Below are 27282 nucleotides of genomic sequence, written 5' to 3' on the forward strand. Positions count from 1 at the left end.
GAAGGCTGCATCATGGGGTTCCCACCAGCATGGCTGCAGAGCCCGCCTCCCCCATCAGGAGACAGGAGCACGGCCGCCCACATACAGCAAACCGTTTCTATTCAGGACTAATGGACAGCACCCGGGGCTCATGCTTGCTACTGGGGCTTTCGCCTCATCTTTTTGTCGTCCAGGTTGACCGCCCTCAGAAGACCTCTGACTTCTGTCACTGCAGGGTCTGCAGCAAGGTTCCCTCGCTACAGGATCACATGCTCTCAGGCTCCGCTCCGCCCCCCGGGCTGGGCTCAGGGTCCGAGGCATCTACTCGGGAGTTCTGGACTGAACTACACTTAAGATTTGTTGCCCTGAATAAGACTAACCCACAATAGGCCTCATCGAAGCATGTCTGCTATGCATGAGGAACGAGCCAGAGACATCATCTGTGACCCTGCTCTGTAAGGGACGGCCCGCGATTATTTCCCTAGGCATCGCCCCAGCAAGGAATCCTAAGAAACTGCGTCGTAGCTGGTTACTGAAAGGCAGAGCTCATGGCTACGTGTGCTGTTCGGCTCCCGCGGTGGGCTGGGTCTCTCTGCGGCGTGTTGTCCCAAGTCCACTCCGTCCCCCGCGCTTCCCCAAGATGACCTCATTGGTTGCTCCCACCCACATCCACCCCCGCGGGACTTGGAGTTCGTTCCAAGCGGCCGAGGCTGTGACATAACACTTGACAAATACTTTTAATATCACCTCTGCCGAAACGTAATATTTTGTCGTGTGTCCCCTCCTTCCTGTCTCTGAAGAGTAGCTCAGAGGTGACCGAAGCGGTGGGTTGGTAGCGAACGGAGGCGCGTGTACCGGTCGGTAGCTTCGTCTGCTTTCTCTTAAATATTTGATGCCTGACAAATCCTCCAGAGGTGGAATAAAAAGCTTGGCAGAATCAAAGCAGAAGTGACTAACCTTCCAGCACCATCTGCCATTTTCCCTAGCTTCAGCTCCACTCTAGTGTCCTAGTGTCCTGTGACAAAAGCAGCTGGCGGCCGTCCCCTCCTTCTGCGAGGCCTCTGCCGCTTCCTGACCCGTGTCCCCAGAGGGCATAGAGCGCCTGGTCGGAGGACCTCGCTGGAGGCTGCATTCCCCCCCGTACGGACACCGCAGCCGACCCCTGCCCCCTATGACGAGGTGAGCCCACAGCCCCACCCCAGCCTTAAGTCCTCCCTGTCCCTTCTACGAAGACCAAGAAGCCTCTTCCTCTGGACGGGAAGGGGTTCATTCAGAGCGGCAAGATGTGACAGGTGACATGCTCAGGGGAAAGCCGGGGGCTTCAGGTGGCCCCCGTGTGCCTGTCACCTCCGGGTCCAAATTCAGCCTCTGTGGTTTACAGCTCAGTGAACGTGGGCGAATCCAACTGTCCAGGCCTCCCCTTCTTCCTCCGCCTCGCCGGTTGTGACGGTTGAATGAGCTTCTCTGGAGATTTGCCACTTTACCCACATTTGTGTCCAGCTCCGCATCGTGAACTCCTTCATTAAAACTTCATTTCACAAGCATGTACTTGCGAGCCGCTCTGTGCCAGAATCCGAATGTAACACAGGGAACAGAAGACTCTAAAAACTCCCTGCTTTCATGGCAAGTTATAGTTTAGGGCAGGAGCCATACGAGGGACGGGAGGAGCAAACCCACAGCCGGTCTGTACAGTGGGGTGCATGGAGAGGACCACAGAAGCACAGAGCTGAGCGCGGTTGTAGGCGGGTGACCCGGCCACGGGCAGCTGGTGGGCAGAAGACCCCACAAGCAGCCGCGTGGGGACCTGGGGCGGAGCTGTGCCCCAAGAGGGCGCCAGCCTGGTGGTGGGTTAGGGGGTGAGGTGGGAGGGGGTAGCAGGTGCAGATGGGGGAGGTCAGCCCCGCGATCACTGGACATCACTTGGGATATCTGGTATTTGTCTTCAGCAAGGAACGGCGTCGCCTGACTTACACGTTATTAGAACCTCTCCAACTTTATTTTTTAGAGCAGATGCGGCAAAAATAGAGAGAATAAGGTCAGACCCAGCTGCTGAGGCAGAAAGGACGCCGTCTTGGGGATGACGTCCTAGAGGGCTAAGAAGTGATCCCATCGCGCAGAATGGCAGGACGCATAATCGAAACAGTTGTCTCCATCGTGCAAGGTGTCGGAGTTGTGAGGCCCGACACGTGTTGTCTGCAGGGGGCAGAGATGGGTCAGGGTCCAGCTGCAGACTCTGCAGAAAGCCACACACAGGCTCTCAGCTTCCCCAGGACCCCGGCCAGGCTGCCCCTGCTTCCAAGAACAATGGAACAGAAGGTAGGGCAGGACAGCCAGCACGTGGCCGGAGGCCACCTCCTGGAGCCACCCTGCTTTCTCACACTGGGACCACCAGCCACGGCAGAGGCCACCAGCAGTACGGAGACCGTGTCTGTGCTCACTGCTTTTCATCCTTGAGGGCAGAGCAGCACCTGACTCATACACCTGACACGCACACACCGGAGAAGCACACAGCACACAGTGCGGATTTGACGAGAGGGGAAGCACGAATACTCTGCTGCTGCCTCGAGCCGCTTCCTTCACAGCGGTGTTAGCGCCCGGCCACCCCCAGGTTTGGGTCAGGCCGGCTCACGGGTTCTCAGCTTCATGCGTGTCTGTGAGGCCGTTCCAGAAACAAGCCAGGGGCTCCCATGGCATCAGGCAAATGTGGGACTAGTGACCACGTCTTGAAAGCCATCTGAAAGGCGCCCAACGGTTTAAGATTCTCCTTGAAAAGAATGCTCATCCCAGCCTGTTAGGATGGCTGCATCGTGGATGCTATGCCACCAAGGGGGGCAGCTTGACCATTCGTGGAGCACATCGTGCGGCAGCCACGTCTGGAGTTGGTCCGGTAAAAGCCAAGCACGCATGTTGCACACGGCCCAGCATTTTCTTTCCTGGGTGCCTCCCTGACCCAGTGAAAACTGGGTCCACATGACATCCGTGATACACGAGCTTATAACAGCTTTATTCGTAACAGCTAAAATCTGGAAACACCCATGTGTCCCTCACTGGGCAAGTGGCTAACAAGCTGGGGTCTGTCCACACGGCAGAATCCTGCGCGGCCACAGAGAGGAGGGAGCGTGGGACACGCACAACAGCAGCGTGAGCCTCACACGCATGGCCATGGCCTCACGCACGTGGCAGAAGAAGCCAGACTCAAAGGCGCACGCCGTGCAGCCCCATCTATGTTGCAATCTTTAAAACGTGAAACCAGATCCGTGCTGGCCGGGGGCTGCAGGTCGGTGCGGGGGCCCAGGGACTTCTTGGGGTGACCGAGGGCACCCTGTCCCGATCACAGTGCTTTCGGTGACTTTGCTGCGTGCGCTGCTCTCTGTGCGGATTACGCCTTGACGATCTTATGCTCAAGAAACCGTGTTATTCCTCCCGATAATTTCCTCAAAAATAAGGGAACGCCATACGCACTGTATTCTTGGCCAGGGAAGCAGAGAAGTGGTTCGCCTCATGGTCGGGGCCCAGAGAAGCCAACAGAGGCCCCGGGAACGGGCAGAGACTGCTCAGGGTTCGGCCTGTGGCGCAGGAGGAGGGCCACGCTTGGGGCCAGGTTGCCCCTGACAATTGTCTGCGTCACCGCTCTCTCCAGACTGCAGGTTTCTTCCCGTGTTAAGTGGGGTCACAGCCACGTGTTGACTATAATGGACTTGATTCACGGATGTCTTTGAAATAGGAGCCGCTTTTATTCTGGGTGCAGAACTGGGTGCAGCATCTGCACGTGCACCTCAGGGACCCCCGAACCGGGCTGGAGGCCACCCTGCATCATGGGCACCTAATCCGTGTTCTCGGAGCTGCCCCAGCCTTTAAGCTTTTTGGTCTGCAGCGCATGCTAAGAGATGCCTGTTCCCCGAGGCCCCAGAACAGCAGCAGGGGCCAGCTCACAGGACACCTGTGTCCCCAGAACAGAGGAGAATAGTTCCGCAAACAACAGTCGCCTTCACTACACGAGGGGCCTTCTGTTCCTCCCTGCCCTGCTCTGTGCTCTGCTTCTAAACACAGTTCTGGCCACAGGCCACAGAATTGAACGTGCACTAGGGGGTCACTGGCCGCAGTTTTAAAAACAGCCCGTTAGAAAGCATTTCAGGACCGAGGCTGCAAGTGAGCCCTCGGAGAGGGGCCCTGGGGCGCCTGCTCTCCACTTACCCAGACCCACACAAAGTCTGAATGATCTTTTTTGTGACTCAGAAATTCCCTCAGCAGCACGAAGCCCGTCATACACGTTTACTTACTTGGAGACGTGTGTTGTCACGCTGTATCTGTGCCCTGGTAACACAGTGAAGCTCTGTGTCGGGTGCCGCCGTCCTGGCCTCATCCTGCTGCCAGAGTATAAACTCACTGAGCACAAATTGGTCTGTCCGTCTACTACACGCACCCCACTTAGTTGTCAATAAACAGTGGCTTCCTGTGGCCGAATGCATTTAACTCAGAAAGTCGGTTTCAGCTGACTCAGTGGCATCTCCGAGAAATCATATAGGTTAGCCTGATGCTGCTTTATTCCCAACAAGTAAATATCCTGTCTGTGCAAAGTAGAGCGTATCGGGGGTGAGTCACAGTGACAGGAGTCCTTGTTGCCCCAGCCTTCTGTTTGAAAGGAGCACCACTGATGGATTGCTGGATATTCTAGGTGGATCGACAGAGGGCAGGGGTTAGTTCCCATCCGCTCCGCTGGGGGACCCCACGCCCGAGTCCTGAACAGTCTCTGCCTGTCCCGAGTCTCTTCCGGGCTCCCGGCCATCTCCGATCCACCCCAGCAAGCCAGGCAGGGGTACGTCCAGAGCACCCTCTTGTCCGATGGAAGAACGGGGGTGGCCTTCTGCTGGCACCGGGAAGTCAAGGAAATGTTTCCCAAAATGAATTACTTTCACCCACTATTTGATGATATTTCTAGAGTGTGATTTATAGAACTTTTACTTTTGCTAACCAAGTGGAAAGATTCAATTTGCAGGTTCCTTTTGTTTTTCTGCAGAAAATCTCAGCAGTCCCTTTTCTTCATTAAAAAGAAAAATATTGTCTGTAGTTACTCTTCCAAAGTCTGATCTCACAGTCAACAGAGCTGGTCGATCTTCCTTTGGAATAATGGAAGCACTAGGGGCCCAAAGCATTCTTCAAAAGGGGGTGTCGCCGCTCGGTTCCAGCTGTGACGGGCGGGGGCAGCGCGAGCAGCATCTAAAGAACAGACCGCAGCATCATCCATTCTGTGCCACAGCCATTCTCACGACCTTCGTGACGGGAGACGCTCCCGTGAATGCACGCTGTGCCTTTGTGTCTTGAGATAAGATGCTTCTGATTCATTATAGTGAGGTTTTGAGGAGACATTCAGGTGCTTGTTAAAAATCATCCTGAAGCCTTACTTACAAACACACCCATGTGAGAAAAACAGTGCAATCCTAATAATATCCCCTTACACATTTAAACCCGTATCGAGAGGGGTGCCTGGGTGGCTCAGTCGGTTGAGCGTCCGACTTCGGCTCAGGTCACGATCTCACGGTTCGTGGGATCGAGCCCCGTGTGGGGCTCTGTGCTGACAGCTTGGAGCCTGGAACCTGCTTCAGAATCTGTGTCTCCCTCTCTCTCTCTGACTCTCCCCCACTCATGCTCTGTCTCTCTCTCCCTCTCTCTCTCTGCCCCTCCCCTTTTCATGCTCTGTCTCTGTCTTTCTCTCTCAAAAATAAACAAATGTTAAAAAAATTTGAAATAGAAATAAACCCCATATTGAGAGACAAATCTACCCTTATAATGTGAATAATTGGCCTTCTGTCCTCTGTGCTTTCAGAATGTCCCCTGATCTACTCCCTTATGGCCTCCTTAATTTTGTATAGTTTAGCTGAGCCAGCACGTGTATTTGGCTGAGTCCAGCTAATTTCCGCAGAGACCAGCCTTGGTGTTTTGATCACACGCTTCCTCCTGATCCCTCCCCTGGTGCAGATTTGGTCTTGTTACTCTCTGAGTGACACTCCAGAGAAGTCAGTCTGCCTCCCACTGACGTGCCTTCGAGGAGGACCCTATTCTATTTGTAAGGCTGTGTGTTCTCACCCAACTTATTTGCCCATGTTTGCTAAGTGACACTACGCATCATAATGTGCTTGCTTCTGGTGGTGCTCAGGAAGCCAATATACATAAACACTGGCTTAGTCTTAGGTAATTCATGCAGAATAGAGCACCTACTGTATGCAGAGTTTGCCTTTTTCCTCCTGCATGTGCTAGACTGATAGCCTTTTGCCTCTAGGAGAATTTGGTTCATTCCACTGGGTGGGTTCCTTGGAGGAGGTGTGGGGTGGAGAAAGGGGTTCCCAGATCTTCGTGCCTGAGGGACAGGACGCATGCGTATCTGCCCACAGGAGGCATGACCGGAGACCCAGCCTATCTGCTTAGATTGGGTATTTGGACCGAGCGACAGGTACAAACACAACATAAAATACCAGACAGATAATGCCGCTCCCCTGACCACTTAGTGGTAAATGTGTGGATGGCGGGTATCCTGGGGGACGCTGGCTGCCCCCCACGTTCCTGCTGCACGTGCACCCACACACTGTTCTAACCCCCGCCCCCGTCTGTAAACATCCCCTGTGAGATCGCCCACTCCACTTGCTCTTAAACTGAGGAATGGGGCTCTTGTGTTGAAATTCTGGCTCAGACACACGGCTTGAAAGCTGGAGCGCCAGGGGCCACAGCAGTCTGTCCCAAGCACGCGTCTGACCTGGTATCTGGTGTCTCACACTTTACCCGTGTACCGATCTGCACAGGGGGCCGTGGACCCCAAACAGCTGGCTCGTTTCCGACCCTGACGTTTCCTTTCTCACGTTTACGTATGTGGATTATGATGGGTTCACAGACTCAGGGCCGACAGTGTGTATTTCCTGTTCTGCCGGGGGCTCCAGGTGGCATCCTGGGAGCGGTTTCCAGGCCTCCCTCCCCTGGGGATTTGCATCCCGGAGGATACAAGCAGGTGTTAGCAAGCTGTGAGACCCTCCTCAGCTCACGTGAGATGTGACGTGTGCAGGCGTAGCCTGTTTTCTCAGCGAGTGGTTTCTAGAAGATTTTCAAAGGTTCTTCAAGACATTGAGACCACGGCTTTGACTCCTAGCTTGCCTGGGTGAGCCCTCAGCTGCCCACCATCCCTGGCCCCTCTTCCGCCTCAAGACCGCTCACTCTGTTTCTCTGTCGGTGTACGTGCATCCTGCTCGGTTACGTGGCTGACCAGGAAGGCCTGATCCCTCCTCCCTCCATCTTCCTCAGCACAGATGAGTTGCTAGCCAGGTACGGATGAAGGAAGGACGGCTTCGGCACGGTGCGAAATCGAGCGTCAGACGCATCAGACACACCGTAGCCCAAATAGGACTCACAGAGCAGACCCTCCAGACGATATGTACTGACCCGCATCCACAAATGACTCTGGGACGATGAAGTCCATAACCTCCCAGGACCTGTAGTACCAAGTCATGGCCCCAAGAACCCAAGCGGAAGCTAGACTAGTGATGCTCCCGGTGAGGTGGGCGCCCGTAAGCGGGAGGGTTCTTCCCGGTGACCTGGGTGACCGCGGGTGTCAGAGTCAATGAGTCTAAAACGAGCTTCCGTTTCACAGACCGAAGGGACTTCCTAAGCTTTGCTCAGTCACCAAAAAACACAAATGGGAGTTGTAAGGGGCACATGTAATAAGAAGCTGATCCGAGTGATAATTAGCCCCTGCTCAGATCACCTGTGCCCCAGCTGTTTTCTGGACGAAAACACATTTTTGCAGGAGGAAGCTTTGCCCTGAGTAGCTGATAGGATTTGCCACCTGCATGCAAGAACTCTGAGGCACGGCGAGCCATTAAGGAACTGTAAATGGGTGACCGAAAAGCAGACCCATCGTTAAAGGGGTGGGGACAGAGTTGACTCCATGGGGACGTGCTTCATGAAGCAAAAGTGAAAGCTGTGCCTTCCACTGCGTATTGATTCTTGAAAGCAATGAACAGTATCATCGTTTTGGTAAATCATTGATTTCTGTCCCCCTCATCCTTCCAATCATGCGTCAGGTCGGCCAGCCCTGAGATGGAGACAGTCACTGGTTCTGTGAGAGTCTCTTCCTGGGGCCTCATCCACAGCTCCTACGGCCCATGCTGATGGGTGTCTGCACTCCGTGGTGCTTTGCAGTCAGGAGGTGCAGACAGCAGAACTTTGGTTGGAAGGAAGGCTTGGAAGCTGTAATTATTTGCTTGGGATTTATCGTGGAAGTATCTCAGGTGCCTGTCTAAACTGGGTTGTGCTGGTGTGGGGACGGTAATTTCCCAAGGACGGTCTGCGGTGAGCAGACACTTAACTTGGACATTTAGCAAAACTGTGCTAAGCCCGCGTCTCTCCCTGCTGACCGTTCGATCATGGGAGAAGCCCCGTGAGGTGGGGCGGGGGTTTCCAAGTCTTCAAAATGTAGGGCTTTCTGGCTCTCGAGCCGGCACGTGACTTACGTGAGTTTGCCCCGTGCTTCCTGGACAGAGACCAGGAGACGGATGTCATCCCTCTGTTGTGTTCAGTACACGTTACTACGGAGCAGTAACTATGCACAAACAGGGACGGGGCAAATGTATTCTCACCCCTTGCTCTGAAACGACTTAAACCAGGAGAGAAGATAGTTGTTGAAGCGAATACCCAGGTCAGCGGGTGCTGTGGCTGCCCATTGTATCATTTGTAAACAGTTTGCCAAATAAGAGAGTTCTTGTTAAAAAGCTGAGCAGTGTGTTCCAATCTGCCCGGGGTCTAGTGTCCTTGCGTTCCCACACTGTCCGTGCACAGGCGCGCGAGCACACGAGCAGCTGGGTGACTGGGTGGCGAGGCCCTTCCCGCACCAGGCCTGACGGGAAATATCCTTTTCTTTCCACTGGCAAAGACTTCTTCCAGAAAAATCTTAGGAAGAAAAGTCAAAGCTAGATTATGTTTTACAGGATTTTATTTGTAAGGCACTAAACTCTTAGAAGATGAATTTTAAAGGCTTCAACTCTTCAGCTGGCCCAGAGAATGACACTCATCTTAGGGCGCCTCCATGTGCCGAGCATCAGCTGGGCTCCGGCTTCCCCTCTCCCTGGACTGCTCTGTCCCCATCCCCTGGCCATGGGACGTCACTACCTGTCACCCTGGACTGTTCTGTCCCCATCCCCCGGCTGCGGGACGTCACCACCCGTCGCCCTGGGCTGCTCTGTCTCCATCGCCTGGCTGTAGAATGTCACCAGCAGTGTGGAGAATGGCCAGGAGGAGATGCCCGGGGCTGGTCCTGAAGCTCTGCCCCCTCCCTCAGCGTCCGCACATCTGCTGGGATCAGGTCTGTCTTCTCAGGAGGAAGCTGCTGACGTCTTCGAGACGGGACTCCAAGTAACCGAGCCTTCAGAAAACAGAGACGATGGGGCACCTGGGTGGCTCTGTCGGTTAAGCGTCCACCTCTTGATCTCAACTCAGGTCATGATCTCAGGGTTCGTGGGTTCGAGCCCCACGTCAGGCTCTGTGCCGACGGTACGGAGCCTGCTTGGGATTCTCTCTCTCCCTCTCTCTCTGCCCCTACCCCACTCGTGCTCTCAAAACAAATAAACTTTAAAATATTAAGAAATAAAAATAAAACAGAGAGGCCCCTGTGGCTGTGTGGTATCTGTCCCCTGCCACCTTGACAGTTTGGGGGAAGCTAGTTCTATTACAAGGTATGTGCCTGAGAATACGTGGGTTTTAAAGACACGTTTAAATCCAGAGCACTTGGTTTTCCAGATCATAGTTTTCCTCTTAGAGAAACGTGAAGAGCCGTGCGATCTGCTTGCTGATACTAGACACGCCCGAACTGAGACTCGTCACCGTCAGTTATTAGTATCTGTTAGGAACCTGCATGATGTTTGTGGTTCTCAACCCTGGTTTTGGTGCTTCATTTATGAAGTTCTTATATCTAAAACGTGGTTTGGCACGTGCTGAAACTCATTGCGTTACTGTTTAAAGAATTTATAGATATAATGGTAGAATCTATGGAATGCCTGCTCTATTAAGCGATTTATATCATTTTTTATGATTCTCACAATAGCTCACAGTAGCCCCATAAAGTATCTTGTAGTTAATAAGGAAGGCTCCACGAGATTAACGCTTCCGTACTTAACTCCGACGGCCAAGTCACCTGGGGTCTGCCTGCCTTGTCCGGGCTTCCTCCCAGCCCCATGGCTCCTGGAAGCCACCACATGGCCACACACCCTCCAGTGTATAGACGAAACCGGGGATGGTCACCCAGCAGAGGAGTGAGGCACCTTTGGGACCATCTGTCCCCCAGCAGCTGGTCTGGGTTCCTGCATCCACACCCCCTCCCTCCTGGCGCTGGCTCCAGTGGGTCCCGGCACCTGCAGGGACAGCCAGTCTCCCATCCAGCCTGCAGAGCCTGGGGCACAGGGACCAGCGAGGAGGGTGGCTCCTTGCCTGGGGCGTTTCCAAGGCATCAGTAGGGGGCAAGCTTCCTGTGTGATGACCTGGGGATTTGCACATTTGTGGGAATCTCAGAGGGTTTTCAGGAGGAAATGACGCACCAGAACTTGAAAACGAATCACATTGGACTTGCGCCACCCGAGTGGGGGAGGGGCCACCACGGGCGGAACTCCAGCCACACGTGGATGGGCCGCCTGCACATTTTCAGAGTTCCGCACGCCCGTGGGGAGGCCGTGTGCACCGGGCGCCCCCCTTTCCTCTGGGAGGCCGGGGGGGTGGGCGTGCAGGGGCTTCTCCAGAGGACGGACACAGAGAGGCCAGAGAGTTCCCACACGCCGTCACGGAGCAGGACGTGTCTGTGGGTCTAGAAAACATCATTTGCTCAAGATCGTTCACTGACTAGTGCCTGTTAGATTCAAAAGTAGCAATTGTTAACAGCGATCAGAACTAAGATCCTTCCTTTAAAGGAAAGGTCGGCGTCCACACTCTCGCGTACGGAGCTGGCGCCACATGGGGAGCAGAGGCTGTGCCCAGTTCGGCAGCTGGAGTGGTGAGGAGGTTACCGGAAGGAGAGGAGGAGGGGGAGGCCCGGTCCCTGGAGCGTCTGGGCCTAGGCAGTGTGGAGGCCGCACGGAGAGCAGACACGAGGGTCCCTGACGGACACTGTGGGCCTCGGAACCAGCTGCCTGGCAACGTTTACCACCGTTACAGAACTTACAGTGTCTCCGTGCCCCAGCATTCACACCTGCAGCCTCGCCCTGGCCCGGCCCATCCAGCCCTCACGAGCTCCCGAATTCAGCACTCGAAGGTCTGAAACGGAAAGTCCAGTGGTGATTACTGGAAGGCTCCAAAACGAGTTGTGTAGATCTTCACTGCCCAGAGACAGCTTGGACGAAACTCGAAGTCTGGTGGCTTAGCCCTACACACGGTAGGCCGTGTCCCTAAGCCAGAGGACTTCGGCCGTATTTCGTGGAACATGAATTTCTTATCTGATGGCAGACCATTTGGTGGTAGTGGAGAGCCCAGTCCAGAAACTCAGAGGACTTTCAGTGATTGGCGTCATGGGGCTGTCCGTGCACATATGAGGTATTTGGGCTTCATGGGGCCCTCTGTGCAGACGTGAGGTGTTTGGGGGTCGTCGGGCCCTCCGTGCAGACGTGAGGTGATCACGGGTCATGGGGCCCTCTGTGCAGATACAAGGTGCTTGGGGGCCATAGGGCCTTCCATGCAGACGTGAAATGGTTGGGGGTCATGGAGCCCTCCGTGCACATGTGAGGTGTTTGGGGGTCTTTGGGTCCTCGTGCACACCCCAGCTGGTAACACAGATGCAGACATGAGCTGATGGGACTTCTTTCTCAAGTGACCATAGGTTTGATGCAAAAACATTCATGGTGTTGGTTCATAATCCCTCCCAGGAGATCGATGGCAAGTGAGCCCAGCCCCACCTGGCCATACATCTGAGGAGTGGGGCAGTAACAGAGGGTGGTGTGGTTTCCGAGACTCTGGCACTCACCCCAGGTCTGCAGGCTGCACCCAGACTCTCCCTGCGCCAGAAAGCAGGTGTGTCCCCTTCACGATTCACCGTGCACCCTGGATGACGTCTGCCCCGTCGCAACTGTATTTTGCCGCCACGGCTGCCGTGTCCTTAAGGAAATGGCATGCCGAGCGTTGGTGACACAGAGTAAGTTGGGGCGGACATTATACATTAACCCCAGACACTCCCACAGTCTCGTGTCTGGAGCCGTACGGGTTATGTGGACACTGAAGACTATGCCTTGACGGGAGGCTTTAGAAAGGAGCTTGAAATTGGGATGATTATAATGCAGTGGCCCCGTTTCCTTGTTTTTGTCAAATAAGTAAAAACTTATTTTTGTCCTCCTTTTCTCTCATCTGGGCAGTTAATCATAAGCCTTTTTAGTACAATTTAGATTAGGTTCATTAGCCAGACCTGCTCTGCAGTATAAACACAGCTAATGAATCACAGACTTTTGCTGAGGTCTTGCACCTTAACGCACAGGCAGGACACGGCTGTTCCTCAAGTGCAGAACCCGTGTCATAGAGCTGTCACACCTCTCGAGAGTTTGCGGGAGAGCGGTGGAGAGATACAAGGACCACGCCGCTTCAGAGGAGAAGAGAAGGACAGCATGTAGCCGAGTGGGAGACTGAGTAAACGGTTTTTGGTGGAGACAGCTAATGAAACCTGGCAGCGGCCCCGTGTCCCAAGGGCAGAGGGGCTGGGGCTTCCCTGGTCCTTCTTGAAAGCACCCAAGTTCAACTCCTGACGGACGGGTGTGGTCTGAAACACTGGCCCATTTCGCAGATGAAGGGACAGAGTGAGCCTTTAAAGGCTCGAGTGTCTTGTAGAAAATCAGCAAATACACAGTCTTTATCTTCAGGATCTCCGCTCCCTGTTTGCTCCTCCAGTGTCCCCTGGTCCTCACTACCCAGACCCCGTGCTGCAGCCCGAGACCTCCCTCGGTGGCTCAGCTGTCATGCTGGAAGGGAAGGGACGCAGGCATAGCCTCTCCCGGGAGCTGTTTGGGTTTTCACGGAGAAGGCAGGACGTTGAGGGTGTGTTAGTGTCACATACTCTGCTCGGGGATATTACGTAGGTTTTTCTCACTTCATCTCTTTGAGGTGCCTCAGTCCGCCATTATTAAGCGCCCGACTTCGGCTCAGGTCACGATCTCACGGTTCGTGGGTTCAAGACCCGCGTCGGGCTCTGTGCTGACAGCTCGGCGGAGCCTGGGACCTGCTTCCGATTCTATGTCCCCCTCTCTCTCTGCGCCCCCGCCCCCCGGCTCATACTCTGCCTCTCTCTTTCTCTTTCTAAAATAAATAAACTAAAAAAAAAATAATAAAAATCACACACCCCTTTGACATTCATGTTGTCCCCATCTTACAGACGGGGGACCGAGGCTCAGCTTACTCACCCCAGTCATGGAGGCTGGGACATGCTCCCGCCTGATTGGGCAGGTCTGCGCTCACCCCACAGGGGCCGGGAAGCCGTGCCCCCAGGTGGGAGTGTGGACTGCACACCTGGACCCAGGCAGGTGGAGCTTCAAGTCCCCGAGGTGGAAGACAGAAACCTCAGGTCTGGTGGCTGCTCAGCCTTTGAGCTCCTGAGGTTTCCGTGCCTCGGGGGAGGAAGCCTGTCGTGTTCCGGATTCCCATTAGAGGACATAAACTGCTGAGGCAGACACGCTGCCCGTGAGCCCGCCGTGTGAGCACCGTCCCTCCACGGCACGGTGTCAGAACACGCGCATTTGTGGCAGCTGATCTGGGATGCGCTACCAGGGGACAGACGGACCCGGCGGCTGTCAGTGCTGCCCCACTTGCCTGGTGTCACCGGGGAGCCCATAGGACAGGCCCTTTGGGTGATTGAATGACACTGGGTGACCAGGCCGCCAAAGCGTGATCCCGTCCTTCTGTGCCTAGTCCCAGGTCAGGAGCCACAGAGTTTGTTAAACCGGAACCGATCCAGAACCCGAGGCTTTGACAACGAATTGCCACCTCGGTGGTGCGGTAGAGGCCGCCTGCTAGTCACCGTGACGCGGGATGTATTCAGGCAGGAGGAACGAGGCCCTCGGCACGATTTGTCAGCGAGTAATAGGTAACCAGTCTCATCTTCATGTTTTAACAAACGGTGTTCACTGTTATTAATACCCAGAGGAATAGTGAACAACAGCTAGGCCTGGGGCTGTAGATCAAAGTTCAGTTTTATGGCTAAGTACTCCTGAAAGTGGGTATTTACAAAGATTCAGGGTCTGAAACAACCACCCACAAATCAAACCTTTGAAATTGCTTTCTTTCAGAAAATAAAAATAAATATGACATTTTGGCTATGAAATATTTTAATGTATAGATTTATATAATAAATTTTATATGCAATTATGGGTTTATTCAAGTCTTTGAACGAAAGAAACATAATAAATCATGAACCGTTACTGGAGTTGACAATGCATTTTTTACGGTGATTCTCCCGGTGAAGTCCGACCGTCCTGTGCCCACGTAAAGGACGCCCGCTGGTGCATCAGCGGGTTCTGAACTCCCTTCACTGTAGAGAAGTCATGGTTTTGTGTGAGTTTCCTCCAGACCGTGGCCCCGAGCTCTCAGTGTCAGTCAGCAGGTGTCTGCCGGGTGGGAATTTCCAACCCCGAAGGTCCACAGGTGTTATGTTCGTACATAACAAGGAGGCAGCAATGCTGACGGAAAATACTCAGTTCAGTGAAATAGTATGCATGAAAATATCATCTCTTCAATGATGCTTTGAGGGAATTTTAATAATGTAGGACTAGCACGTGATGCGGTTAGAGGTATTTGGTCCTCTGGCAGGGTGAGGACTTCCCGACGGGCCCAGGCCTCACGTGGCTGTTGTGCAGGGTGGGGTGGGGTAGAAGTGGCTGAAGACTCAAGGCCACTGCATCACAGGCTACACTCGACGCCCGGTGGCTCTGGGGAAGGACACAATTCCTGGTGCTACTCACAGGCAGAACTGGACGCAGAGCAAGCATTCAGGGAAGGCTTCCTGGCATCCATTTACATTTTAGTATGAACGAGTTGGGCATAGCTCTTTTCTGAGCCCGGATTTCAATTCCAGAAAGGAATTTCCTAAGGATGATACTGAAGACTGTGGGCACATGAATGCCTAAGAACAGCACAGAAGCCAGGGAGAGGTAGTGCCAGTACCCACTTGTCTCCCCAGTATTTTCCCGAGTGTCTGCACGGCTTCAGGCTGACAGACAGGTGGCTGATGCTGGCATGCAGCACAGGGAGGGGGGACTCAGAGCCAGAGAGAAAGGTGGGGCCTGTCTGGCCTCCGCACCCACACAGAGTGGTCGTGAGATTGTTCTAGCTGAGGTATCGCGGGCACGGCACCGTGACCGTGGGCAGTCACACCGTGTCACGTGTCTGAAAGTCGCTAAGAGAGCACCTCGTACGAGTGCTCATCTCACGAAAGGACTTCTGCAACGGCGTGCAGTGACGACTGCTAACGGGGCTTACCGTGGCCACCGCGTGGCCATGCGTGCAAATATTGACTTACTATGTTGTGGGTCTGAAGCTAATACAACGTTAAATGTCAGCCGTGCCTTATAGGGTTTTAGGTTAGTTACCAAAAACCCCGGAAGATCACCCTCCTCGTTTCCGTGTTCAGGTAACAAGCACCCTCCTCTAAGGCGAGGTAACTGCAGGCAGAGAGTGAGTGAGGCAGCAGGCTGACTGTCTGAGATAACGGGCGAAAGGGGCGCCAGGGGCTGGGGGCCTGGATTTCCAGTCTGGGGTGGGTGAGGGACCATGGGCATGCCATCCGTGCAACTACCACCTCACCCCTTCCTTGGAAAGGAGCTCGAGGGGCAGGTGCCACAGGCTGAGCCGACGCGCAGTGTGAGGCGTCTCTGCTCCCCGCCCCCCCCCCCCCCCCCGCACCGTGTTCAGGGTCTGCAGGGAGCCCGGGCGCACCCATTCTCAGAGTTATGCTCAAAAGCTGCCGCTTTAGATGCCAGGATGCCCTACGTGTGTGTTGCAGACAGAAGGTAAGAGAACACACAAAACTACTCCTTTTTCACGTTACCTACAAACTGTAAATATCTGGAAAGCAGTTTTCTGTGCCGAACCGTGGGCCGGCACCTCAGAGAGCTGTGGCAACAGGAACCACACGAGCTGCCGGCTTCACGGCCACACGTGGCAGACGCTCAGAGACAGACCGGCCAGCCGAGCGGACCAGTGGCTCGCTCTCTGTGGGCGTCTTCCTGAGCACTGATTCTCCCACCGTACGCACGAAGGACGGCACTGAGTAGACACCGGTGTTTGACGGAGGAGGACAGAAGCTGTGTATCGTTGCCCTGCCGTCTTCAGTCCAGACCATCTCGTTCCAGTGAACAAGGAGAAATTCAGACGTAGGCTTTACCAGAGACTGTGGAACAGCAACTGTCTTTATCATTTCTTTCGTACGTATAAAAGACTGTGGGCTGGTGGACAAGATCTGGAAAGCCCAGGAGGTTTAGAGGACGACCAAATGTCACTATTGTCATCCCTCCGGTCAGCGACGGTCCCAAATCAGCATCATGGTAAACTGCCTCCAGTCTGCCCTCTGAGCAAAGCGGGGACCTCGAAGGACACAGGGTTTGAGCAATGCTTCTCCCGCAAGCGTTACATCAGGAATCTCTCAAGTACTTGCAAGGTCTCTAACGGTCTACACTTCGTGCCATAGTGAACCATTCTGCTGCAATCAGATACCCAAAAGCCAAGGCTGCCGAGGTTTTTAGAGAAGAAACGAGCGTCACTGCTTCCCTGCGGTCCCTCGTGCAAAACCCAGGGCAAAGACCCCTTGCTCACCCCTCCTGCACATGACAGCACATTCCAGCTGGCGTGGAAGTCATCCTACGGGGGGTGAACAGGCACAGCGAGACACCAGATAGTCACCCGGTATAGAAGATTAAGACAACATGCCAAATACACAATCTGAGAGTATTTGAAAGTTAATATCATGGCTTCTTTTAATGTTAAAATGCCTAGAAAACTCCTCTCCAGACAGCTGGTGGTGTAACAAAGAGAGGGAGAGGAGGTGGTAACAGGCAGAGGATTCCCTTCCCCAGCTTCACACGAAGCCAATAATTCCGGGAGCACCTGCACACTGTGGGGCTGGGCTGGGTGTCCCTGCAGCCCAGGAACGCTGGCCACAGCTGACCTGTGGGGGGTTGGATGCCAGCTCTGTTGGCTTTAGTTAGAGAAGGAAAGGGAGGGATCAGGGCCTTGGATGAATTACTTTTGTTCATTCCACTAAGTTAGTGGTTCTCAACCCTGCCTGCCCACCAGACTGGCCCCTGGTGCCATGAAATGAACCCGCCTGGGCCTTGGAATGTACTTTCTCAGATGATATCTCGTCATCGTTGATTTAGGGTTAATAGATTGGTTGTTAATCCCAGACTCAATAGTGACGTTGAGTGGAGGTGGAATCATCCTGCCAGTCCTGAAGTCATTAGAGCAGCTGAAAGGGCTCCTGTGAGTGGTCATGGACTTGGGTTAACTCTGTGGCGTGCGTGGGTTTGGTGGGTCATTACATGTTGTTATGTAGTCTGGACTTACTAACAGGGTGAGGACATAGGTTGGAATTCAGGCCACAGCAAATGCCAGGGCTGTTGGTAAAACGAGGTGGCGAGATAATGAGGGCGACAGCAGTACTGATGTTCATTGGAGCTAGGGTGGCCCTGCCAGCTCAGTGGGTTAATATGTGGCCCTCGGTAAGTTAGCTGTGAGTCCCACACCCAGGGCTACTGGTTGGATAAAGAGGCTGAGCGTCTCAATAGTTACAAGTATAGGAATTAGCTGAGCATCTCCTACAAGCCCCTCGGGGGAATCAAGCCAAGATTTAGCAGAGTGCCCTGCAAGTTGAGTGTCAGATAAACAACAGATACTGCATGGGACAGAACAACAAAAAAATTACTCTTTGATTATCTGAAATTCAAATGTAACGGGGGGTCCTGTATATTACGCGGCGGCCCTGGCTAGCGACTCCTCATGAGCCAGCGTCAGAATGAGCTGCCCGTCAGAGACAAAGAACAAGTTTTGGTCCCCGCAGTGTTCATGCTGGTCTCTGAGACTTTCATGTAATGTAGGTATGGGCAGTAATAACCTGAGGGAGGAAGGCCAGGTTTTTCTAGGCTTTATAAAAATGCCCCTCACTCTGTCTGTAAAACAATATTTCCAGTTTAAACATGATGGACAAATCTTCATGCAAACTTTGGCATAAAACCTTATTAAATACAGAAGGTGGTGCAAAAGATTTAACTCCGCATCCATTTGGAATGTAGACTTCAAACATATTATATAAAACATAATTAATGTCACTTTTGAAGTGAGTTATGTTCAACTTTCACAGCAGACAGGTATAGTTTCATCTCAAAGCCTTCAGATATTTAAATAAGAAACAGTCTGCTTTTCACTTCAGCATTTTTAAATCTTTTCCCCCAAGTCAAGAGAAATGCAAACGTTAAGTGGATGTTGTAGTTGGTTGTAACTGAACTCCTTGGAAGATGGTCTTGTGATTTATGTGAGTGCACAGTGGTGGGGTTGTGGTGAACTTAACTTGATAAGCCTCCAGGCCTGAAAGCCAGGGCTGTGAGTGCTAATGCCCACACAAGGTCTGCTCAGCTGTCTCCTGCTTTGAGAGCCTTTATTATCCTGGGCAGAGTTGGGATTGACTTGTTAGTGACTTTGAGTTGTTCTCTTAGCCTGACTTAGGTGACATGTAACTATTAGTGAAAATTCTGCAGACTTTAGGGGCAGCTTCTGCTGAGACTTGATCCTTGGTCCAAAATAAAATCGTGAGCATTTCTATGGCTTTCAAAGAAAAGCCATTAGTAATCACTATGGTTGCGTCTGATGGCACAGCTGTGAATGGAAGAAGGGGAAGCGAGCATTCAGGCTAATCAGTGTCTTTGTCCTAACAGAGCAGAAATGAATTCTTAATTTAAGCAGCCTTCAAATCCTGTCATTAGGGAAACGGCTAAAATGTAGGCTTGAGTATGCTTTTTTTAAAGTAAACTTTTAAAGACTGGAAGACTCTAGAAACTGGGCGGACTGTTGGATTGCTGAACTTTGTGGTTACTTCACTTTCTCAGTGGAGCTCACGGGGTCCTAGAAGCAGCTGCCAATTGTCATGCCTGAAGCCTGGGACCGCCTCGCACTCTGGGGGTGTCACTGCGCCCGTGCCAGTAACACCAGTGACTCTGCAAGGCCCTGTGCTGTGCCCTTTCTGTCTATGAGGAGTTTCCTGACCGCAGCCACATGGCCAGGAAACTCAGCTTCACAGGGAGACTCATTGACTTGACCGCCGGCCTCCTTGCCTGGCCCCATCCCTTAATCAATGCGCAGGTGGCGTTCCGGAGGGAGGCTGACACTGGTGGGGTGGAGAAGGCGGGGAGCCAGACGGTGAGAGAGCACAAGTTTGCAGGCTCTGGATGGACAGAGGCAGCAGTACCCGAGGGCAAGGCGCCCCATGACTTGGACAAGGCCTCTGTGAGCTGGGATGGGCCCCTGGGCTGCAGAAGGAACAGAACAGCCCTGTAGTGGGGCTGACCCCAAGGGAAGACCTGGGGTCAGCTGAGCACAATGTGGGGGCAATGCATGGCCTTTGGGGACATGAGCCAGAGTTTGAAACCTAGACATAACAGCACATCTTCCAATTCCACTCCCATCAGAGCAAAGCCTCCTGTCCCTGCAATAAAAGAAAGTGAATGTCTTCTTCAGACACTTAGGTGAAGTCAGCTTCCAATGTCTGGCTGCTCTTGGGCTGCCACATGTGCCCTTCAACCCTGTGGTTGTGCAGAGGAGCCTCGTGGGCGTCAGCGCAGAGGGCTCAGAAGGGGACAGCCCTCCTCACGTGCTTCCCACCCCAGTGCTGCTCTGTAGTTTGGGGTTCTGCATGGGTCACACTTGGGAATGGGGCTGTCCCACCAAAGGGCTGTGCTCCAACATGCAGCATGGAGTCACGGTTCTGGTGAGGACAGGAGGGTTGCTTCACTGCTCTGGGCCTTGGTCAGCTTGGTCAGGACACACGTCTGCCCTCCCGCCACCACTGGGGAGCTGCAGGGCTCACACACATACACACACACACACACACACACACACACACACACACACACACTGCACGGAGTGGGAGATGGGGCAGAGTGCCAAGCACAGTGGATAAAAACGTGGCATTTTGTTTCCTTGTTGTTTATGAGGTAATGCAGTATTGGATTCCTTTATGTGGAGAAATCCAATATTTTCTTATGAGCAATTTCCCTTTTCATATACAAACATTGTTTTCCCTTCTACCTACTGTTTTGAAGCCTTTCCTGTTCCTTATTGTAGATTCCGAGTTAGCATGATTCAGAGACAACTATTCCCTTCCCCAAAGGTGTAATTTGTACCTGTGCTTCCAAGGGTTTAAAACCCAGAGGTTGAACACATGTGTCTTTTCTGAGCCTCGCAGTAAGAATTCACAGGTCAGGTCTTTATGAAATGAAGGGTCACTCATGGCTCACGCCTCCAACCAGCTGCCCCCATGCCGCGGCCTGAGAGATCCCTGAACTGCAGAGCCAGAGGCTGGGCTCGACAGGACTCTTCAGGGACATCACCCACCCTCCCCAGACCCCGATTTCTGCATCCATCATAGCAGAAATGAGCAGGTGTCCACCGACTTCCGTGAATGTTGGACTTCTTGAAGTTTGTCTCCCTGGGCACCCTTGAGCCTAAGTGGCCCTCCCCCACCCAGAATCATCTCTCTCACCTCTTCAGCCCCTTTGTTCAGGGGGGGTTACCTCATTCCAATACCAGTTCAAGACACTGGGCTTCCTCTTGAGGAAGGTCAGCGCAGAAGCCCCTCTGAATCAGACACAGGTCATGGCGGAGGCATGAAGGGACCCAGAGACATGACAGAGAGAGCAGAACCAGTCGGAGATGCGGGGGGCTGTGTGTCCTCAGGTCATGTACTCAGCCTCTCTGGGCCTCATGTTCCTTGTTGGACAATGTCCATGCTGCGACCAGTTGATCTTGCTTGTGAGGACTGGCTGTGGGCAGATGCTGTGCTGCCTCAGTTTCCCTTCCAGCGAGTCTTACGGTGCTGACACCACTCCTGCGGTGACTGGGGAGGTAGAAGCCATGATGCCTGATGGAATGGCCATGATGCCCTGTGTTTTACTGAGTGTCGCCCCCAATGATCTCAGACCCCTCCCTTGTCCGCAGGTGATTCCAGAGACGTGAGGGAACGTGCCCATGTCGCGTTGGGTCAGTGGCCACACCCAAGTGTGTGGGGTGCTCATCTTAGACACACGCCTCGTGCACGCAGAATTAAGTGTTGGCTCTGGAGAAGCATGACTGACACAGGGTCACACAAAGGCCTGATTACGATTCACCCCAAGGTGGCAGCAGAAACTGGGTCCCGTGTCAGATGGCACTCATCTGGGTTTCAGGATGACAGAAAAATAAGTCATGAGGTGAGTCTAGTCAGAGAGGTTGTAGGCTCACAGCCCCAAGTTAGGGGTGTCCCTTCAGGGATCATGGGAGTGAAGACCGACTTCATTACGTGCGTGTAAATATGTCGGTGGAGGGCTTCTAAAACTTTTCAGTCTATGGCACATTTCTGTTTTTTTTTTTTTGTTTTGTTTTTAACGTTTATTTATTTTTGAGACAGAAAGAGACAGAGAATGAACGGGGGAGGGTCAGAGAGAGAGGGAGACACAGAATCGGAAGCAGGCTCCAGGCTCTGAGCCATCAGTCCAGAGCCCGATGCGGGGCCCGAACTCACGGACCGCGAGATCGTGACCTGAGCTGAAGTCGGACGCTCAACCGACTGAGCCACCCAGGCGCCCCAGCACATTTCTGTTTTTGCTAAGAAACCACGACGGACATTTTCACTTGATGTCAGATGGGCATTTCGTTTCTAGCACTGAGTACCACTCTCACTCTTGCAGCCTGTGCCGCTCCGGCCCCTCCTGGCCGTGGAAGGCACAAAGCCAGGACGCTGGGCCAAGGCGGCCCACGGCCACCAGGTTCAGAAGGTCGGTGCAGAGCAAGCAGAGCCGCTGGCCCAACACGCTGCCCACGCTTCTTTCTCAGGTGACATTTGCCTTAGTGACATTGGCGAGGCAGAGGGTTCCCTTCCCGAGCACGGACGGGGCCAGAAGAAAGATCCCCGAGAGAACGTGCGTGCAGGTGTCCCTGGATCGGGCCCAGGGATCGAAGCCAAGGCCTGTCAGAGCGGGTGTCCGAGCAGGACGGTGTGGCCCGCCCCCCTTAGCTCGCCCGTCGCACATCCGATGGCGCCCAGGGTAGATGCTGGGGACGGCAGGGCGGCGGGCGCACAGGCACTGCCCATGCATCTCAGCGGCACTGCCGTCTGGGTCAGGTTCCGGCTGGGAGATGGTGCAGATACGGTGAAAACACATTTAAGCTGAAAGACAAGGCCTGGTTGGGTGAGGCGGGACGGGAACCACTGCTTGTGCCAACACCCACTTGAAGCGAAGCCTTATCAGCTAGGAGGCAAGCCAGAGCCAGAAAGCTTGAATGCATTTACCCCCAACCCATATCCTAGTTTTCTAACTGTGAAGGGTTCGCCTGGTTAACCTGCTTCTAGGCCTTGTTCAATTTTGGTCTGATAAAGGACAAGAGCAGAGGCAAAGTCGGCAGTGAATCATTCCCACCTTTAAAAGTCAGGACCGACTGGGGCTCTGGGTGGCTCAGTCGGTTAAGCGTCCGACTCTGGCTCAGGTCATGATCTCGCAGTTCGTGAGTTTGAGCCCCGCGTCAAGCCTTATGCTGACAGCTCAGAGCCTGGAGCCTGCTTCAGATTCTGTGTCTCCCTCTCTCTCTGTTCCTCCCCTGCTCGTGCTCTCACTCTCTTAAAAATAAATAAATATTAAAAAAAAAAAAAAGTCAGGACCGACCTTCAAACCCACTCACCGTCATCCGGGGAATGTTCTCGAAATAATGCGACAGGCCTGTGTTCAGCTGCGGCTAAAGCTTTGTGAGTGCCGTGTGAGCTTTCTGTCGGCGGCCTGCGTGTGCTTGGTGTGTTTGCAGGCCGGCCTCTCGTGCGTTTGATTTCCACAGCCGGCTCAGCGTCCACTCACCCTTCCAGTCCGTTCTGCGGAAGCTTGCCCTTTGTTGCTTTCTGCTGTGTACGTGTGTGTCTGAGCTAAGGTGAACGAGGTCTGCAGGCGGAGGCTGGCTGTTTTGGTTTATTCTCCTAATTCCATTCTTCCCCAACTAATGCAGACTGCTTCCAAGTTGGCCGCGCGGGCTGCGTGACCACGGTCGCCATGGCAACTGTATTTAATTAGAAGTGTGCATTCTGTTGCATTCTAGTTCTAAAGAGACGAAAGCACAGCCGTGTCTGGTCTAACGTTATACCTAACGTGCTCATCTGACGGGCCAGCTCTGGAGCAGACCAGTCACGAGCAGGAAGACACAGCTCCAAAGTGCACAAAGTGGCTGCTGCTGTGGGAAAATGGGGCGTGGTCAAATCACGTTAAATGACTTTAATGAGCTGTCTTGTAAATACTTGATTGACCCAGTTCACACACCATTCATATATAAAAGTATAACACATGTCACTTTTCAAGCAACGGCCGGAAGATCCCATAACATGAAATTCCACTGCAGGTTTGTGTGAGAAGTGCCCGTAGCCTCGGGACCATCTCTCATTGCCAGCCTTGCATCTGCCTTTCTTAACGTCCTGTAAACGGAAAATGCTGATTTGCTGAACCGAAGGTGGTGACAGCCCATGTGGGTTTGGTCACAATGTACTAGAATGAATCCTTCTGCAGATGGCAGCATGGTTAACCATATTTAACGTTACTAGCAGGATCTAAGCGTGGAATATTTGTTTGCCTTAAAACTTACTTATGAACACCGGAAGCCTGCATAAATGCACGTGGAAAAATTATATTTATGGGACATGTGCCAAAGTATGTATTTACTACATACGTGATGTATTGCCAGAAGAGCCCTTGCCTGAAGCTGCCCGTCTCCATATGGAGATGAGCCAGCTATGCCTCTCACCTCTGACTGGGTGTGGGGGTCCGGGACCCCGGCGCAGCCCCGGTGGAGGCTAGGGCAGCAGACTGCTCTAATCCGGTGCCCCGGGGCCAGCTGGGTAAAGAACCCAGGTCCCTGCATCTCCCTGGCCCTGCCATCCCATCTGGGCAGGAAGGGCAGTGCTAGATGACGCCCAAGACCTTTTACCCCCACATGATGATGTCACTGCAGGCACATGCTGTCTGCTTTTGCAGTACATGCCACTGAGCAACTGAACATCAGTGCCAGTGACCTGACGTGTTCTCCCAACAGAAGGAGACAGATTTCATGTTTGGGATGTCGACCTTAAGATTAACTAACGTTAGGCGTGGACACGGTAACTGCAGGCTTTGAATATTGCTGAAGGAGCCTCAGTGTAGAACTTTATGGACAAGAGAGGTAGTGTCATCCTGGGCAGTGCAACGCTCACCCAGGATTCAAGGGGCTGGAGGTGGCGGGGGGTGGGGGGGATGGAAGCAGAGTGTGGCCGACTCTGCAGACGAAGTCTAATAAATCTGCAGAAGAGCTCAGATTTATTATCTGTTATTTATTAAACCCAAAGTATAGCGGAGACTCACGCACGCCCTGCCCGGGTGGACACCTGCACGGGACAACCATGCACCACGTTCCAGTGCTGTGTTCATAGAGGGGGCACCCGTGCCAAGGTTACAGCTTGGCAGGGACCTCTGAGCAGTGCCCTTGGAGCAAAGAGGCACGAATCTCTCGTGTTTGGGCATTGGGGGTGCGGAGCGTTGGGGACGCGCTGAGCTAACTGCCATCCACTCCTGAAATGTATTAAAGAGTGACTCTCTCTCTCTCTTGCAGAGGAAGAGGGCGGGGACCTGGTCCAGCCGGGCATCAGCTTTCCGGGGCCGGCAGAGGAGGATCTAGGTAGAGTACACAGCTCGGCCCCGGTGACTGCACAGATCAGACACGGCGGGCACGCCCCGGGCCGGGTGGCACTCTGCACCTCAAAGACGGGATCCCCACCGCAAAAACGGGTTAAGCAAGCGTGTGACTTTGCGCGTCCTAATTTCAAGAACGGAGTAAGATGTGGTGAACATTTTAAATAGTTTGTAGACATTATGGAAGCTGTAGGTGAGAACACGTTTGCTCCAAATCACCACAGATGAATTGCTGAGGCAGCTAACTATTATTAATAATCATCAAGCTGTTGGCATCATTGATATGTGTGTGAGATGGCACCTCTCGCCTTTGCTCTCTTGTGACTAAAACTTGCTCTCAGTGGATCTGAGGAAGGGAAGAGCTCCTCATTTATCGTTCTTACGAGCTCTTTCACCCGACTTGAGACAGCAGATTACTGCGGGCCAGCCCAGTGCGCACTGGGGTGTGGATGCTGAGTATGGCCGTAAGCTCCAAATTACCGTCACAGCGTATTTCCTGTGGAGATTTCCTTTTTATGCCACATCACAGACACAATCGAGCCAGTGCTCTCTTTGGCCATCGTCACTTGACGTGGATCATGCTTACATGAAAAGGGGCCAGTGTTTCTGTAAGACATGTGGAGTGTTGAATAAATTCAACATCCAACAGCAAGTGAGAAAATACACCCTACTCGTGGCTCCATGCTGTCTGCCCCACGCTGTGCGATGGCCTAAAAGATGCCAAGCTGCTCTCCCAGGTCACCAATGGTCCTGGGCTGTCACAGCCCTCGGGGCTGAATTAGGGAACATAAGGATGGTTTAGGCTTGAATTTGAATTTTTCCTAATTTATTTCAGACCTTTAGCCAGTGAATCTATTGCCCATTTGATTGGCTTAAAGAATAATATTGGAAAGTCAAAGAGGCCATTTGTATAAAGCTGTGATTTCTTTTAAAGAAAATTAGGGGCACCTGGGTGGCTCAGTCGGTTAAGTGTCCGACTTTGGCTCAAGTCACGATCTCGCAGTTTGTGCGTTCGAGCCCCGCGTCGGGCTCCGTGCCGACAGCTCAGAGCCTGGAGCCTGCTCCCGATTCTGTGTCTCCCTCTCTCTGTGCCCCTTCCCTGGTCACACTCTGTCCCTCTCTCTCAATAATAAATAAGTATTAAAAGAAAATTTTAAAGAAAATCAGAAGCAAAAAAATATTTTCTTTTCAATGAGATTATAAGTACAGATTTAGTTGTAAAAGAGTAGCTATTTTCCACTGTGATCAAGTTCAAAATTTACTTCTAACTTGCCGTTCTAAACAAGCCTTTCTTTACTCAGAAATATGCAAACCAGGTTATCTTTACTTCTTACTAGAGAGCGAACTGGCTCGTGTGGATGGGCGTGTGTTATGTTTTGTTCCACTCGGTGGCGCTCTCCATCACCCCGAGCAATCACCAGGAAGCAGGCGTAAAGAGGCGTCCAGTGAACGTACGATTCCGCCAACTTTTGTGTCACTGGGACTTTGGCGGTTCACCTGCACTCGTGCTGTGTCTGGACGTCTTTAGATCACCATGTGCCTGTGGTGCCGGTTCCCTTCTGTGACCGCCTCAGAACAGGGGACATGGGCCAGAACAGAGGAGGGGTGTGCGTCTTTAAGCCACATTTTGTGGCCGGCAGGATTTGGTGCTGACAGTCAGCAGCCAGGAGGAACTCAGGGGAGAGCCAGGGCGCATCCCTGAGAGCTGGTCCACCTTGGGGAGACGCCTTTTCTTGGCTAAATCACGGCACGCTGGGCCTTGTGTAACACAGGACGGCATCCCGGAGGGGCGTAGGTGACCAAGCAGCGGCACAAAGCCAAAAGCTTGTGGGGATCACACTGGAAGCACAGGTCCCACCGTGTTCTTACTGCCGAGTCCCAGACGGGGAGTTTAAATATGTTCCTGGTCACGCGAACGGAGTGTGGAGAGGTAAGTACAGGGATTGAAGGGGTCAGAGCACCTCACTGGCAGCATGACATGGGCTGCATTGTACAGACACAAGGCATTTTGTCTTGTTGGTAAAATATGCACAGCGTAAAATTCATCATTTTGACCCCTTTTCAACGTGTGTGTTCGGGGACGTGGAATACATTATTCACGGTCACCCAACAGGGTGATTGTCACCCGTCCCCAGATCTCTTCCCATCTTCCCAAACCCAACTCCGCACCCAGGAGCAGGTACTTCCCGCCCCCCCCCCCTTCCTCCTCTCTGCTTCTGTGAGTTTGACTATTTTAGATTCCCGGTCTGAGCGGGGTCATGCAGTATCTGTTGCTCTGTGACTGACTTCTTTCACTCTCTAGAATGCCCTCAGGATTCGGCCATATCGTAGCACGTGACAGAACTTCCCTCCTTGTTAAGGCTGTGTA

At 53.1% G+C, this 27282-nt stretch overlaps 1 protein-coding gene across 10 annotated transcripts in view; it reads left to right on the top strand.

The window, feature by feature from the left end:
* DLGAP2 (DLG associated protein 2) overlaps positions 1-27282 on the top strand; it is a 783073-nt gene that overhangs the window by 583207 nt on the left and 172584 nt on the right. For 7 of the 10 annotated variants that reach the window (XM_042982841.1, XM_042982842.1, XM_042982836.1 and 4 more), the window contains one exon: positions 24835-24900. The exons of 2 other annotated variants lie outside the window; for them this stretch is intronic. In XM_042982841.1, the coding sequence (XP_042838775.1) occupies positions 24835-24900 (66 nt within the window). One more of the 10 variants, XM_042982847.1, reaches the window with a different exon arrangement.

This window comes from Panthera tigris, chromosome B1, assembly GCF_018350195.1.
Source record: "Panthera tigris isolate Pti1 chromosome B1, P.tigris_Pti1_mat1.1, whole genome shotgun sequence".
In the NCBI taxonomy this organism is placed as follows: Eukaryota; Metazoa; Chordata; class Mammalia; order Carnivora; family Felidae; genus Panthera; species Panthera tigris.